This window comes from Lithobates pipiens, unplaced genomic scaffold, assembly GCF_037356315.1.
Source record: "Lithobates pipiens isolate NorthernLeopardFrog02 unplaced genomic scaffold, aLitPip1_a1.2 Scaffold_22, whole genome shotgun sequence".
Classification (NCBI taxonomy): Eukaryota; Metazoa; Chordata; class Amphibia; order Anura; family Ranidae; genus Lithobates; species Lithobates pipiens.
In genome coordinates, this window is record NW_027507784.1 from 104,963,829 (window position 1) to 104,981,255 (window position 17,427).

Below are 17,427 nucleotides of genomic sequence, written 5' to 3' on the forward strand. Positions count from 1 at the left end.
GCTTATTCACCCCGACCAGTCGGGTTTTATCCCGAATAGATCTACTAGTATTAATATCCGTAGACTGTTTCTGAATGCCCAGATTCCGGTAGACAATGGAAGCTCCAGAGCAGTTTTGGCTCTGGATGCAGCCAAAGCATTTGACAGCCTTGAATGGGTATATTTATTTAAAGTGCTTATTAGATTTGGGTTTGGACCAAACTTTCTTAAATGGATTAAATTGCTCTATACAGATCCAAGAGCGAAAATTAAAATCAATAATGAGCTCTCTGAGACGTTTCTGTTGGAACGAGGCATGAGGCAGGGGTGTCCCCTCTCCCCCTTATTGTTTGTCTTGGCGGTGGAGCCATTGGCCATCGCCATTAGAGCTAGCCCTGATATACAGGGATTTAGGAGAGGACAGGTAGAGGAAAAAATTGCACTGTTTGCCGATGATATTTTGCTTTTCCTGGGGAACGCTCAAACTTCATTGAAAGTGGCAATGAAGATGATTAGAGAATTTGGTCTCATATCAGGATTAACCATTAATTGGGATAAGTCCGCTTTGCTGCCGCTGGAACGGGGGTTTACTTGCGCTCCCCAGGATATTCTGAACTTGAAACAGGTTGAGAAGTTTAAATATCTAGGGGTATGGATTACTAGGGACGTAAACTCCTACTTGGAAGATAATCTATCTCCTCTCCTAGTAAAGTTAAGACAAAAGGCCGATATTTGGAGTCGTCTCCCCCTCTCGATGGCGGGCCGTTGCAATTTGGTTAAGATGGTATGGCTCCTTCAAATCCTGTACTTCCTTCATAACTCACCATTATGGATTGGGGAAGGATGGGTTAAGAAAATAGAATCCTTATTTAGACTTCTTATATGGAAAAAGGGCCCACCGAGGATTAGCTTACGGACTTTGCAACTGCCGTTGGAAGAAGGGGGGTTGGCGATTCCATATCCTAGACTCTATTGTTTAGCGGCCCAGTTACAGCATTTAGCTGGAGCAATAGCAATAAATGAAGCTAATCCCTGCCATAGGCTATTAATGCCAGGATGTCCACATAATATGCTTATGGAGGCGTTAGAGGCAAATTCGTTTAATATGCACTGCCCAACAACTACTCAGGTTACTAAACTCTGGAAAACAGTCAAGGCTTTATTGGGATATCAGAAGGTATCCGTGTTGGCTCCTCTATGGGATAATAGGAATTTAGATGAGCTATTTAAAGTTGAAAGATGTAAGGAATGGGAAACTCAAGGGATACATAAGTTAGCGCAAATGGTTCAGGGTTCAGCTATTAGGTCATTTGCTGACTTAAGAGCTGAATTCTCTTTATCAAACCGCTCATTCTATAAATATCTCCAGGTCAGACACGCAATTCAGGCCCAATTTAGATCGCAGGAGATACAGCTGATTCAGATCCCGATGATATCTCAAATTATGTCTCGAGATACGTTTAAAGGCTTGATTTCATTTATATATACTAGGTTGGGGGATAAATTGTTAGATCGAAGCGGTATGACCAAAAGCAAAAGGAAATGGGAGAGGGAGGTGGGACCAGTGTCCATACCCGATTGGGATTGGATAATGCATCAGGGAACCAAGGTCTCTATTTCTCCGGCACAGAAAGCCTCCCAACTTTTCTTTTTTCACCGGGTATATCATACACCTAGGAAAATGTTTAAAATGGGGTGGAGAGAGAATGATCAGTGTCCTAGATGTGGTCAGGTTGGAGACTTCATCCATATGTTTTGGAGGTGCCCGAAGCTTTTTAGATACTGGACACGGGTAATAGAGCACATAAATGAAATCTTTAACTTGACATTGGATGCAACAGTGAGGACCTGCTTGTTGGCTATACCGGAGGGATATAAAATCCCTAAAAACTTATATACACCAGTTACTAGATGCCTTTTTCAGGCAAGGAGGCTAATTGCTCAAAATTGGCAGTCACATTCTAGTCCACTACCTGAAACACGGCGAACGAATATAGGGAAAGTAATTAGTAATGAAAGGGTTTTCTATACTAAACAGGGGAATAGTAAGAAGTTTGAAAGGATATGGAGCTATGGATTGAAGAAATTGGGGATTCTTTTATAGGTAGCCGAGAAAGATCGTGCGTCTTGTAGTCTGTACATTCTTTTTTTCCTTTTTTGTTTTTTCTCTTTTTTTTTTTTTCTCCCTTTTTTCCTTTTTCCTGCCGTTTAGTGTGTGTTTTTTTTATATATATATGCAATGAGGGGTGGGGGGTTTGGGAGGTGGGGGGGGGGTGGGGGAGGGGAGAAGTGGGTAGATTAAAACACCTAGGTGTAGAACAAGATAAATAATTAAGGTGGTCAGACTAAGAAGACCCGTAGGCAGAGAGACTTGATATCTTGGCTGTTTACTTGTAAATTAACTCTATTTAATAGAACATATTTAAATAAATAAGCCACAATGATGTGTAATGTGGGAGGAGATATAGATGAACTTAAAAGTGAATTGAGTCTCCCGAATAAACTCACTGAGGTGGAAAGGAAAAAAAATAAAATAAATAAGGTGTGGATGGAAGATAATAGTTTGGTGTTTCACATTTCAATGCTTCCCACTTAGTGAGCGGGTTAGTGTCATCTGTGTGGTGATCTCATATAAAGTTGCGTATTGACTGCTGAATAGCTGCCACGCAAGGGGTGTCCTTCAGTAAGGTTGTCGTTTAAACATCAGGAGAAAGTTCTGTAAGATTTAGGTGGATGGGCCAAACTTAAATGTGCAGGGGCGTGGTCTGACCAAAGGATATTACCCAAGGAAGCCTGTAATGGAACTTCAAGTACGGATTGGGAGACAAGGAAATAGTCAATGCGGCTATAGGATTTATGAGCAACCGAATAAGAGGTGTAGTCTCTCTCAAATGGGTGTTGCACTTGCCAAACATCCACTAGTTGGGCAGAGTGCAAGAGTGATTTTATGTGTGTGAGGGTGGAGTGTGGGACGGAGGATTTACCGGAGGAGGTGTCCACGGCCGAAGATAGGGTCACGTTGAGGTCACCACCAAGAATGAAACAGGGACCACCAAAAGAGATTAATTTGTCAAGGACCATGGAAAGGAAGCACCCCTGATCTTCGGTACATACCCATTAGCCACTGTAAAAATAGAAGATTTAAATTTTAATTTGAGGAAGAGAAAACGACCTGAGGGGTCAATCATAGAGTCTATGACTTCCGTGTGGAATTATTTATGGAAGGCTATTGACACTCTTTTGGACTTAGCTAGTGGGTTGGTGCTATGGTATCATTGGTGGTAGTAAGGGCTATTCAGGTTTGGAGTATCTGAAGTCCTAAAATGTGTCTCCTGTAAGAGTAGGATTTGAGATTTAGCTTTATGGAAGTGGTATAATATCTGACTCCTTTTCTCTGGGGTGTTAAAGCCCCTGCAGTTAAAGGAGGCTAAAGTTATGTGATCAAGTGAAGGCATATTGGAGGCGAAGTAGGGGAGTGCCCTGGCTCCATGTCATGTCCACCACTGATCTGCGTGTGCACCAAGGCCTGCTCAGCAGGGGTGATATGAGGGGATGAGGGGGTGGACAGGGGCGGGGATAGAATGAAGTAGAAAGAGTTGAGAGGATAATATCAAAAAAAGATGGGTGGTAACCATCCCCAGTGCATAGGAACGTGATGTATCAGAGGGTTGGGCGATAGGAACCACCGCTGGAGACAAGCAAAGAAGAGAAGTGTGAAGCCACTGGGTGTCAAGATGAAATGAACAATAAAATAAACAGATAAAGCTATTAGAAAATTCATGCTAATAACAGTACAGTGCATGAACAAGCACTATCGGTCGTAGGTGGGGTTAAACGTGGTAAGCACAAGGAGTGCCCCCCGGTCCCGTGGTCCACGAGGTAAAAATGTTCATTTAAAACTAGTATCAACAATCACACATTACTTTAACCATGTGCCTATATATTGCGTGGTTGATCTGCCTTTCTTCCACACTGATATGGGAGTACCTAGAGAGGCCCATGAGAATCCCACTCATGTGGGATGCATTTGCAGAGCTGGGGGGGAAACAGGTCTTCAGTTCAAATATGCTCATGCTGAGCTCAGTGTGGGAGGAAAGCATCACCTTTGTAACATTATATTTTAACAGAAAAAATAGCAATAATAAAAAGAAAAATGAAAAGGCATTTTTTACCTAACTTTTACCGCCCCACACCCCCATCTTCACTTCTGGGTAGAAACAGTTAGTACAAGGTGGTGAAAACTGCAGTAACAATAAAAAAAAGGGGGAAAAACAAAGCCGGGGGAGATTCCACTAAAAGAACAACAGAATCAGTGTGCAACTCAGGCAGGTGGTTCTGGACCATCAGTCCGGGCAACTTGGTTGTAGGGCCGTAGCCTGAAGTTGGAAATGAGGGAACAAGCTCAACTCCAGGGAAATGATTTTCAGAGTCTTGGACTTTGGAATATCTCAGTCATTTGGTTGGGAGGGATCGTATCTATGTGTGGAGGGATCTGTGATTCCATTTCCCATCCATCACCCAAGTTCAAGGATGCTTGAGTGTGGCTGTGGGGGCTATGCAGTGAGGGCTCTAAGTCAACTATGGAGGCAGAGCGACCTCTGGAGCGTACCTGCAAAACGTCTGATGGCTCTGAGCGGGCCGGGGATGGAGGCGCCAGCGCCATCTCGGATCTGCCTTGTTCTGTAGGCCGCAGAAGCCTGTGTCACAAACCTGCCCAAATTGCTCTGTGTCCGGTCATTGGTGGGCTTAGGTTGGTCCTTGGGCTTTCTCTTGCCCATCGGTGTGGTGTGGGGATGGGGTGGATCGCTGTGGTGGAGTTACAGCCTCGTGGAGATCATCGAGACCGCTACAGCTCCATGCGCTAGGCCATGCCCCCCCATGTACATATATTTAAAGATTATACACAGAAACAAGGTTTTTAATACATCAGTCTTTATTGATAGACTTATTTAAATTAGATGATCATACTTACATTCTATCTAAAAAGCTATAAAAATTATTTCTGTTTAATAGACTGCAATGCTCCTGTAGTCTGACTTGTCCCTTCCCTACTATGTTCTAAAGAAGAAAATTTTAAATCAATTTAATATTTATACAAGCTATTGGGACTTGCGTGGCCATGAAAATGGTTTAACATCAAAAAGATACTGCATTAGGGTGTATAACTTAAATCTATATCTGCTCATACAATATAAAAATGTGGATATTGAATTTGGAATGTTATATGTTATATTTGTGGTTGAACAGAAGCTAGTTAGCGGTGCTATATTTCTGCAGGAGCTTAGCGGTAAAAGATCAGTACAGCGGCATTTGTTAATTCTTTGCTAGAGCTCCAGATTTTGTGTGCGCCAAAACCACTCCAGTCCATGCCTAGGAAGTCTCCACATTGCAAGGGGCTCCCCTCTGGAAAGTAGCCACCTCCTCCAATGCAGTACTGTAAAAGAAGAAGTGTAATCATACATCATTATATATGGCCAATAATTAAAAAAAATGTTGACTCTATACTGCTATAACCCTTTCATGCCTAAGCCTATTTCTGACATTTGTTGCTTACAAGTTAAACACTTCCGGACTGGCTCATGACGATATATGTTGTTATGGCAGCAGCTAGCTGTCATAACCCCAGTATATTCTTCTTCAGTGAGTGGTCCAGATTCAGATAAAAGGGGTTTCTGCGGCGTATTCATCGCAATATCACTTTTATCGGTGGCGGGAGAGGGCCCCCCGTAGCCGCCAGCAGCAGCGGTGGCAATCGTATCCTCTCCCTTGCTTGGCATGAAGCCTAAGTGAGGGGAAGATGGCCCCCACTCAGCTCCATATTATTGCAGTGTAAATATGAGATCTGAGCAGGGGCGGACTGACCAGTCGGTCACTCGGGCACAGACCGAGGGCCCATAGTTAGGGGGGCCCCATGAGTGGCCCACAGGGGTGGCACCTCATACCACCCTCAAAAATTGCACTGAGGTATTGGCATACAATTCACATGATTTCTTTTAAATAATATTGTACCTGCTGTGAATCCTGTCTGCTACTTGGCTAGGGACTCTTTTTTTGTAGAGGAGGGATACAGCCGCATAAGCCGCTGATGTTTAGTTAGTCCCGGCTGAGAGGGGGGCGGATTGATTCAGAATGTTGTGCAGAGGTGCTACCTTTTAAAAGCCCCCCGTATCACATGGTGCCTCTGCATCTGGCACGAGAAAGGAGAAGAGAGAAGAGAGGGTGTAGCAGAAAGAGTGAGAGCCCAGAAGCAAGGAAGGTAAGATGATGACTGCTGAGCTGTTTCCTTGCTAGACCGCGGGGGAGGGAGCAGAGCTGCTGTAGGCAGAGAGCTGACTGAGTCTGCAGTGCTCTTCATCTGGCAGGAGGGGGAGGGGGTTCCCTGTTGTGCAGGCTGGCTGTGGTGAAGAGGAGGAATTAGGATTCTTGATGGCTGTTGTTTTTATAAGGGAGCTGTTGCTGAGCCTGGGGAGGGGGAGGGAAACTCCACTCTGTGGTCCTGTCATTTGATTTATGTCAGCAGCAGGCAGCCTGATCTGCTGCTAGAGGAATTCTGCTCTGTGATCTTGGCACTCTGATTTGCCTTGGGCACTGGAATCATTAGATTGCCCTCCCAGATCAGGAGTGCCTGATTTACAGTACCCAAACAAATCCAGTGCTAGACTATACTGTGCCATGGGCAAGCCCAACCCCAACCCCCACCCCCTTAAAAAAAATATATTTTTTTTAAAACAGCAGAAAATGATCTAAAAGACATATATATAGATATAAAGACACTCCATGCATTCACCACACCCACCCATTCACCACACCCACTATACTCACAGCACACTCCATGCATTCCTCATACACCCCCTATACTCACAGCACACTCCATGCATTCCTCATACGCACACTCAATGCATTCCTCATGCAGCCCCTATACTCACAGCACACTCAATGCATTCCTCATGCAGCCCCTATACTCACAGCACACTCCATGCATTCCTCATACACACACTCAATGCATTCCTCATGCAGCCCCTATACTCACAGCACACTCCATGCATTCCTCATACACCCCCTATACTCACAGCACACTCCATGCATTCTTCATACACACCCTATACTCACAGCACACTCCATGCATTCCTCATACACCCCCTATACTCACAGCACACTCCATGCATTCCTCATACACCCCCTATACTCACAGGACACTCCATGCATTCCTCATACACCCCCTATACTCACAGGACACTCCATGCATTCCTCATACACCCCCTATACTCACAGCACACTCCATGCATTCCTCATACACCCCCTATACTCACAGCACACTTCATGCATTCATCATACACCCCCTATACTCACAGCACACTCCATGCATTCCTCATGTAGCCCCTATACTCACAGCACACTCCATGCATTCCTCATACATCCCCTATACTCACAGCACACTCCATGCATTCCCCACACCCCCTATACTCACAGCATACTTCATGCATTCTTTATACACCCCCTATACTCACAGCACACTCCATGCATTCATCATACACCCCTATACTCACAGCACACTCCATGCATTCCTCATACACCCCCTATACTCACAGAACACTCCATGCATTCCTCATACACCCCCTATACTCACAGCACACTCCATGCATTCATCATACACCCCCTATACTCACAGCACACTCCATGCATTCCTCATGTAGCCCCTATACTCACAGCACACTCCATGCATTCCTCATACATCCCCTATACTCACAGCACACTCCATGCATTCCTCATACATCCCCTATACTCACAGCACACTCCATGCATTCCCCACACCCCCTATACTCACAGCATACTTCATGCATTCTTTATAACACCCCTTCACTCACAGCACACTCCATGCATTCATCATACACCCCTATACTCACAGCACACTCCATGCATTCATCATACACCCCTATACTCACAGCACACTCCATGCATTCTTCATACACCCCCTATACTCACAGCACACTCCATGCATTCTTCATACACCCCCTATCCCCACAGCACACTCCATGCATTTCTCATACACCACCTATACTCACAGCACACTCCATGCATTCATCATACACCCCTATACTCACAGCACACTCCATGCATTCTTCATACACCCCCTATACTCACAGCACACTCCATGCATTCATCATACACCCCCAATACTCACAGCACACTCCATGCATTCATCATACACCCCTATACTCACAGCACACTCCATGCATTCCTCATACACCACCTATACTCAAAGCACACTCTATGCATTCATCATACACCCCTATACTCACAGCACACTCCATGCATTCTTCATACACCCCTATACTCACAGCACACTCCATGCATTCTTCATACACCCCCTATACTAACAGCACACTCCGTGCAATCTTCATACACCCCCTATACTCACAGCACACTCCATGCATTCATCATACACCCCTATACTCACAGCACACTCCATGCATTCTTCATACACCCCTATACTCACAGCACACTCCATGCATTCTTCATACACCCCCTATACTCACATCACACTCCGTGCATTCTTCATACACCCCCTATACTCACAGCACACTCCGTGCATTCATCATACACCCCCTATACTCACAGCACACTCCATGCATTTTTCATACACCCCCTATACTCACAGCACACTCCGTGCATTCTTCATACACACCCTATACTCACAGCACACTCCATGCATTCCTCATACACCCCCTATACTCACAGCACACTCCATGCATTCCTCATACACCCCCTATACTCACAGGACACTCCATGCATTCCTCATACACCCCCTATACTCACAGCACACTCCATGCATTCCTCATACACCCCCTATACTCACAGCACACTCCATGCATTCATCATACACCCCCTATACTCACAGCACACTCCATGCATTCCTCATGTAGCCCCTATACTCACAGCACACTCCATGCATTCCTCATACATCCCCTATACTCACAGCACACTCCATGCATTCCTCATACATCCCCTATACTCACAGCACACTCCATGCATTCCCCACACCCCCTATACTCACAGCATACTCCATGCATTCTTCATACACCCCCTATACTCACAGCACACTCCATTAATTCATCATACACCCCTATACTCACAGCACACTCCATGCATTCATCATACACCCCTATACTCACAGCACACTCCATGCATTCTTCATACACCCCCTATACTCACAGCACACTCCATGCATTCTTCATACACCCCCTATACTCACAGCACACTCCATGCATTTCTCATACACCACCTATACTCACAGCACACTCCATGCATTCATCATACACCCCTATACTCACAGCACACTCCATGCATTCTTCATACACCCCCTATACTCACAGCACACTCCATGCATTCATCATACACCCCCTATACTCACAGCACACTCCATGCATTCATCATACACCCCTATACTCACAGCACACTCCATGCATTCCTCATACACCACCTATACTCACAGCACACTCCATGCATTCATCATACACCCCTATACTCACAGCACACTCCATGCATTCTTCATACACCCCTATACTCACAGCACACTCCATGCATTCTTCATACACCCCCTATACTCACAGCACACTCCGTGCATTCTTCATACACCCCCTATACTCACAGCACACTCCGTGCATTCATCATACACCCCCTATACTCACAGCACACCCCATGCATTTTTCATACACCCCCTATACTCACAGCACACTCCGTGCATTCTTCATACACCCCCTATACTCACAGCACACTCCATGCATTTTTCATATACCCCCTATACACACAGCACACTCCATGCATTCATCATACACCCCTATACTCACAGCACACTCCATGCATTCTTCATACACCCCCTATACTAACAGCACACTCCGTGCAATCTTCATACACCCCCTATACTCACAGCACACTCCATGCATTCATCATACACCCCTATACTCACAGCACACTCCATGCATTCTTCATACACCCCTATACTCACAGCACACTCCATGCATTCTTCATACACCCCCTATACTCACATCACACTCCGTGCATTCTTCATACACCCCCTATACTCACAGCACACTCCGTGCATTCATCATACACCCCCTATACTCACAGCACACTCCATGCATTTTTCATACACCCCCTATACTCACAGCACACTCCATGCATTCCTCATACACCCCCTATACTCACAGCACACTCCATGCATTCCTCATACACCCCCTATACTCACAGGACACTCCATGCATTCCTCATACACCCCCTATACTCACAGCACACTCCATGCATTCCTCTTACACCCCCTATACTCACAGCACACTCCATGCATTCATCATACACCCCCTATACTCACAGCACACTCCATGCATTCCTCATGTAGCCCCTATACTCACAGCACACTCCATGCATTCCTCATACATCCCCTATACTCACAGCACACTCCATGCATTCCTCATACATCCCCTATACTCACAGCACACTCCATGCATTCCCCACACCCCCTATACTCACAGCATACTCCATGCATTCTTCATACACCCCCTATACTCACAGCACACTCCATTAATTCATCATACACCCCTATACTCACAGCACACTCCATGCATTCATCATACACCCCTATACTCACAGCACACTCCATGCATTCTTCATACACCCCCTATACTCACAGCACACTCCATGCATTCTTCATACACCCCCTATACTCACAGCACACTCCATGCATTTCTCATACACCACCTATACTCACAGCACACTCCATGCATTCATCATACACCCCTATACTCACAGCACACTCCATGCATTCTTCATACACCCCCTATACTCACAGCACACTCCATGCATTCATCATACACCCCCTATACTCACAGCACACTCCATGCATTCATCATACACCCCTATACTCACAGCACACTCCATGCATTCCTCATACACCACCTATACTCACAGCACACTCCATGCATTCATCATACACCCCTATACTCACAGCACACTCCATGCATTCTTCATACACCCCTATACTCACAGCACACTCCATGCATTCTTCATACACCCCCTATACTCACAGCACACTCCGTGCATTCTTCATACACCCCCTATACTCACAGCACACTCCGTGCATTCATCATACACCCCCTATACTCACAGCACACTCCATGCATTTTTCATACACCCCCTATACTCACAGCACACTCCGTGCATTCTTCATACACCCCCTATACTCACAGCACACTCCGTGCATTCATCATACACCCCCTATACTCACAGCACACTCCATGCATTTTTCATACACCCCCTATACTCACAGCCCACTCCATACATTCTTCATACACCCCCTATAATCACAGCAAATGCAGCCAACTGTACTCCATCAATTGCAGGCTTTGTGCCCATAATATGCAGCCGCTGTGCCTGTCCACCTGCTATCTGCCTGGCACCTACCCCATCGGGGAAAATACACGGGATTGGTACCAATGTATGCCACCCCTCTTGTTCCAGTTCATTTTCTTTCTGCTGACCAGGTCCCCTTGTGTGCTCACCTGCTCCCGCCCCCCATTTTTTTAGGATGACGAGTGGGGACAAGGCCGGTTAATATGTCACAAATGCATAAATGTTGGAGCTTTGAGGTGCACACTCCAATACAGTAGGCCACGCACACCTATGGGCAGGGCTGAGAGTCATGGCACAAGGAGGGGATCCCCTGAGGACCAGAGTTAATGAAGGTGTTAACTGTTCAGTCTATTAGAAAGAGGCCCCCCTCCGGGTCCCATTATACTCCATTTCAGTCTATAATTGGACCTAAAGGGGTGACTCAGATTCTACAATGGACACTGAAAGGGTCTCTGTTAGAGAGACCCCCCTCCAGGTCCCATTAGTCTCTTTTGAATTCTCCAATGGGTCCTGGAGGTGGTCTTGCTCTCTAACAGAGACTTTCTGATGCACACTGTTAGAAAGAGACCCCTCTCCAGGTCCCATTAGACTCTGTTGTAGTCTCTAATGGGGCCTGGAGGGGACACTTTCTAACAGACTGTCCAATGGACATTGTCAGAGAAAGACCTCCCTCCAGGTCCCATTAGACTCTGTTAAATAGTGTTTTTAAAAAAAAAAGGCAGAAGTTGTACTTTATGCAAAATGAAGGAGCGAGGCCAGGGGCGGGTCATGGGCACGGCCTGACGGGGGGGGCCCTTGCTTAATTTGGTCCGGGGGCCCTGGATGTTGTCAGTCCGCCCCTGGATCTGAGGTCTTTTTGACCCTAGATCTCATATTTAAGAGGTCCTGTCATGCTTTTTTTCTATTACAATGGATGTTTACATTCACTTACAATCACTTTAAACTGAATTATTTGGCCTCAACACCAAACGATATGGCTGGCAGAAATTTACGACTCACATGGTTGGGATCTCAATCAGAGCACTAAGAGATCGCTCTAGGTGGCCATCTCCTGAGTTTTGGATCTTCCTGTACATTCTCCCCCCTTCCCGGCCAATACGCTCGCTTCTCCTCTCAGCCAATTGTGCTCCTCCCGCTTCCCGATTGACTGCCCACCCTTTTTGGAGGCCAATTAGAGCCTCAGGCTCTAATCATGTGCTTAAAAAAAACCTATTGCAATCCATGCGTCCGGCCCCCTGCATGTAGATTAGGGGCCAGGCACATGGATTAGGGGGGAAGGGCCCCTGCGCCGAGCGCCCACCACTGCCTTACAACATGACAATATCCAAAGCACACACTAGGTGAAAGAGGTGAATGCCTTTTCATGGCCTAGTCAGAGCCCAAACTTAAACCCCATTGAAAATGGTATGACTTGAAGACTGCAGTCCACAAACAGTCACCATCAAATGGATGTGAACTTGAGCAGTTCTGCAAAGAGTGGGCAAATATTGCAAAGTCTAGATTTTCAAAGTTAGTAGGGACATATTCCAAAAGACTAAAGGCTGTAATTAAAGCACAAGGTGGTTTAACAAAATACTGACACAAGGGGTTGATCCCTTTTCCAAGTCAGTGATTCTGTGCTTGAATGACATGTTGGTGTTATATCATTCACTTGGATGTTATAAGTTGCAGTAAGTAAATACAGCTGGATAAAACAAAAACCGTGTCTGTCTTCATTTCAAGCTGCAGAGCAAGAAAATGTGATTGTTCTAAAGGGGGTTATTCTTTTCAATACCCACTGTATGCTGTGTTTATTTCACAAATAGTTAAGTGGATTTAGCGGGAATTGAGAGTGTTCACTAGGATGATGTACTGGTGTAGAGCCTACATAGCTGAGAAATAAGATATGATAGCAAATTAGCAGATTGCCTGCATGATGCTTGTTTAATAAGTTATCTGAAATATTTTATTTACAAAAAGTATAGACTTTAGTTGCCAGTCGGTCCAATGTAGGAACTACCTAATGGCCAAAAAACGTGTTCCTGCTCAGAAATAGCTAGAAAAAAAAGATGGCGACAATATTTAGAGACCCATTGTCTGCCCATCATCTAGATCAGGGATATGCAATTAGTGCCTCCAGCTGTTGCAGAACTACAAGTCCCATGAGGCATAGCAAGACTGACAACCACAAGCATGACACCCAGAGGCAGAGGCATGATGGGACTTGTAGTTTTGCAACAGCTGGAGGTCCACTAATTGCATATCCCTGATCTAGATTGTGTCCAGTGCATTTAAAGACAATATGGAGATGGCATCTGGTGGAGGGCAGTGCCTCAGTTTCGGTGACATGAGCAGTGAAATATCTGCAAAGTAGCCCATGGCTATCTGAACCTGCCATTAAAAATCACTGCAAATGAAACATTATGCAGTGTCACTACAAAGCAGCACAAAACATTTTCAAAAACAACATGGGTGTTCATATTTTCAGATTATAGTAGAACTCAAACCTTTATCCTGACGGACCTCTGTGTCACAGTTGTGAAATGTACTTACTGGTGTACCAGAAACTGAGCCTTGTTGGAGCCTTGACTGCCATATCATTTAGTGATTTACTGGACTGAGGAGTCCAGCCTTTTTTTTCAAAGTGTAGCTTAATTTTTGGCATGCCAATAGATTAGTGAGTAAAGGTTATATCTTCGACAGAACAACTGTTGCATTTATAAGCATCGGGGTTTCCAACTGTCAGTAAATTTACGAACAGTTTGAAAAACCTGTAATTTTTGCATCTGTCCATGAATGTCCAAAATGGACTTGTGCAAAAATTACAGATTTACAAATTGTTTGTAAATTTACTGACAGTTGGCAACCCTAATAAGCATGTGTGATTGACTGATTGATTTATAATAGATGAGATTGTATTAGAACATTCTTTGCCAGTTATGTTCGTGCCACGGTGAAAAATTAAATGGTATGATAGGATGCTGGTTTTGAAGTGACACATTTATGTAAATCTCACTGCCTTAAAGCGGTTGTATACCCAGAAGAAGGGAAAAATAAATTAAAAATAAAAATCTATAAGGCAAAAGTTTAATGAGCTAATATGCACCAAACAAGAAGACTAGCTGCTCCAGGTGAGGTTTTGAAAGCCTATTGATCTGGACAGGTGCCATTACCAAATGATTAAGCTCACTTGGAGCATGTGAAATGCATCTACCAGCTTTCCGTCAACACTTTGGGATGTTCTGAATAAAAGAATTTTGATCAAGTTCAGAGTACAGACCATTTATTCTTTTGTTTATAAGCTAGTATGCACCACAAACTAGCTCATTATGAAATACTTACCTTAGAACCAAGCCCCCACACTGTCTCCCGGTCACCGCCGAGGGAGCTGACATTTTGCATTGGCGATTCTTCCAGGTTCGCGGCTCCGTCACTGTGAGTGGCCCGGAGCCCCGATGACGTGACCTTCGTTCCGGCACGATACACCGGACTTTCACTGCATATGCGCCACTGACGTCACCGGCTGCATGCAAGGTGAATAAACTGTACAGGTTTAGGAGATATTCATATTACCTACAGTTAAACCCTATTATAGGCTTATCTGTAGGTAAAAATCTGCTAAAGGGGTATACAACCACTTTAAGAAAAGTATTAATGTTCTTGGTTATATGTACACAGTGAAATCGATTTTTCGCTTAACAAAGTGAATTGTAAAATTCTAAGTGAATTGTTTACTGGGCTTGCTAAATACAATGAAGCTATGTTCACTTCAGCCATCCAGTCATGTGCATGCAAAAATATTGTTATTTTTATTTCCCTTGCACATGACTGGGTATTAAAAATTAACTCTGTTTCCCCTTATTTACTTTGAATAGTGAATGTTCACTTTGCAAAGTGAACATTGATTTTTCTCAGTGAACAGTCTCTACTATTACTGTAAATTGACCCAATTATGCAAAATAAATAAGCTCCCTACTGCTTCCTTCCACCTTGTGGGCAGCCAGAATGTTAGTATTACACAGTGAGGGAACAGAACATTATGTACTGTTCATGTACCGTATATAGTGACATGTTTGGAATTTCTTCATACAGAATACTGATGGGTCAACTTTAAATGGTATCTCAACTTTTACTAATAAAAATATAGGATATAAGCATGAGTGTTAAACATAGGTGGTTAAAATTAGGTGGTGGTGATAAGCTGCATTCAGTTTAGCTGAATTAATAGTAATAGTAATAATAGTAATTTTTAGTAATAGTTATTATTATTAGTTAGGCTCCTTTCACACTGGATCGGGGGCAGCTTTGGCGGAGCGGCTCTTTCAGGGTGCTTTGCAGTCGCTATTTTTAGCGCTGTAGCACCTGCACAGTGTGAAACGCGTCTTAGTTATTATTTCGGATTTTCACATTTTTGGATCTTCAAATTTTCGTTTTTTTATTTTTGTATTTTCGCTCTTTTGAATTTTTGGATTTTCATTCTAATTTTCAAATTTACGAATTTTCTAGTTTTTCAATTTACGATTTTTTTTTTCCGTTAATTAGAATATTTACGAATTAATTAATTTGTCAAATTTCATAGAAAAAATTATTTGGAAAAGAAACTCATTGCACGTGTCTAGTTTTCATCTTAAAAGTGACTGGCACCCATCTGCTCACATCCCAATTTTGCCTACGTAATCACCACTCTAAACTGAAATGTCGGCCCACATCTGTCTCTTAGGGGCACCACCATGATTCCTGGCTTTGGGGGTGCTACATCTATTTTTTTAAACTACTGCTTAATACAACCCTTTTTCATTCAGAGTGAAAGGATTTTGATAGAAAAGGTTGGATCATTTTTTATACTCTTGTGTACCCTCATTTGTACTTGATTACCACACATATGTGTAGATGTAGAGTGTGTGTTATTTGCATATTATACATTTAATGAGTAATTTGCTTTTAATATTTCTCATGTGTGTGCTAATAATTATATTTGTGTACATGCTGTAGAGATATGACATTTACTGTATATGTGGGAGAATCTTGAGATGTACAAAATCATAGATATTATAGCCAGCCCCTTTTTAAGAAAACACATTTTTAATTAATTGTATTTAATGTTAAATGCCAACATTTAGAAAATAAGGGTAGTGAATAGTAGTGATTAGTACCACAATCTCACAAAATTATGATTAACTCACTGTATGCATGCACAAGGCAACAATCACAGTTTATTCTCTGTCACTGGTTACAACTTACATGTTCTGCATTGCAGCCATTGGTGACCTTCATTCCAGGACATAAAGCAATTGCTGCCTTTTCATTGTTAATTACTCGGAACTGGATAAACCCGGCAGTAATTTCATCTGCAAAATACAGTTTTAGATTCACTAATTATAGAAATTACTTCTTAGATATACTTTATACAGTATATATAGGAGATACAGTATATTAGCCCGTTGAAAAGTCCATGGATATTGGATTTAATACATAAAATACTGTTTCTTTGCAGTGGCTGCCTGCCCATAGGGGTCGCAGCCCCCCCAAAACTACTGATCATAACATTTTTTATAAAAATAAAATACTGGTGTGTGTGGGATGCCAGACACACAGCTGTTATGGGAATCATGACGTGTTTGCAATCACGTGGTTACAAATAAGAAGCTCTATTGGCTTCCTTTAAAAATTCCTCGGAGCTCTGCACCCAGAACACTCCCATTATAGCATTGTTCCTTGCTGTGGTTAGTGATTGGCGGGTCCCTTGCCTTCACTTCTCTTCTCTTCTCGGACTCATCCCAGCCGGTCTGAAGTGAATGGAAGGCGACCTGCTGTGAGAGCTGCGAGTACAAAGGGGGGGGGGGAGAGGGGAACATCTGCTGTAATGGGGACATCTGATGTGAAGGGGGACTCTATAGGGAACATATGATGTGAAGGGGGACTGATGGGGACATCTGATGTAAAGGGGGACTCTGCTGAGGATACCTGATGTTTAGGGGAGCATCTGTTGTAATGGGGGACCCTGATAGTGACACCTGATATAAAGGGGGGCACCTGCTATAAAGGGGGACACTGATGGTAACACCT

At 43.9% G+C, this 17,427-nt stretch overlaps 1 protein-coding gene across 4 annotated transcripts in view; it reads right to left on the minus strand.

Moving 5' to 3' along the window:
• Positions 1–4,894: 4,894 nt before the first annotated feature.
• LOC143924028 (intelectin-1-like) overlaps positions 4,895–17,427 on the minus strand; it is a 65,137-nt gene continuing 52,604 nt past the window's right edge. For all 4 annotated transcript variants that reach the window (XM_077448051.1, XM_077448053.1, XM_077448052.1 and 1 more), the window contains 2 exons: positions 16,603–16,709; positions 4,895–5,413 (listed from right to left, as the gene is read on the minus strand). In XM_077448051.1, the coding sequence (XP_077304177.1) occupies positions 5,261–5,413; positions 16,603–16,709 (260 nt within the window). In that variant the 3' untranslated portion in view covers positions 4,895–5,260. The remainder of the gene's footprint in view (positions 5,414–16,602; positions 16,710–17,427) is intronic.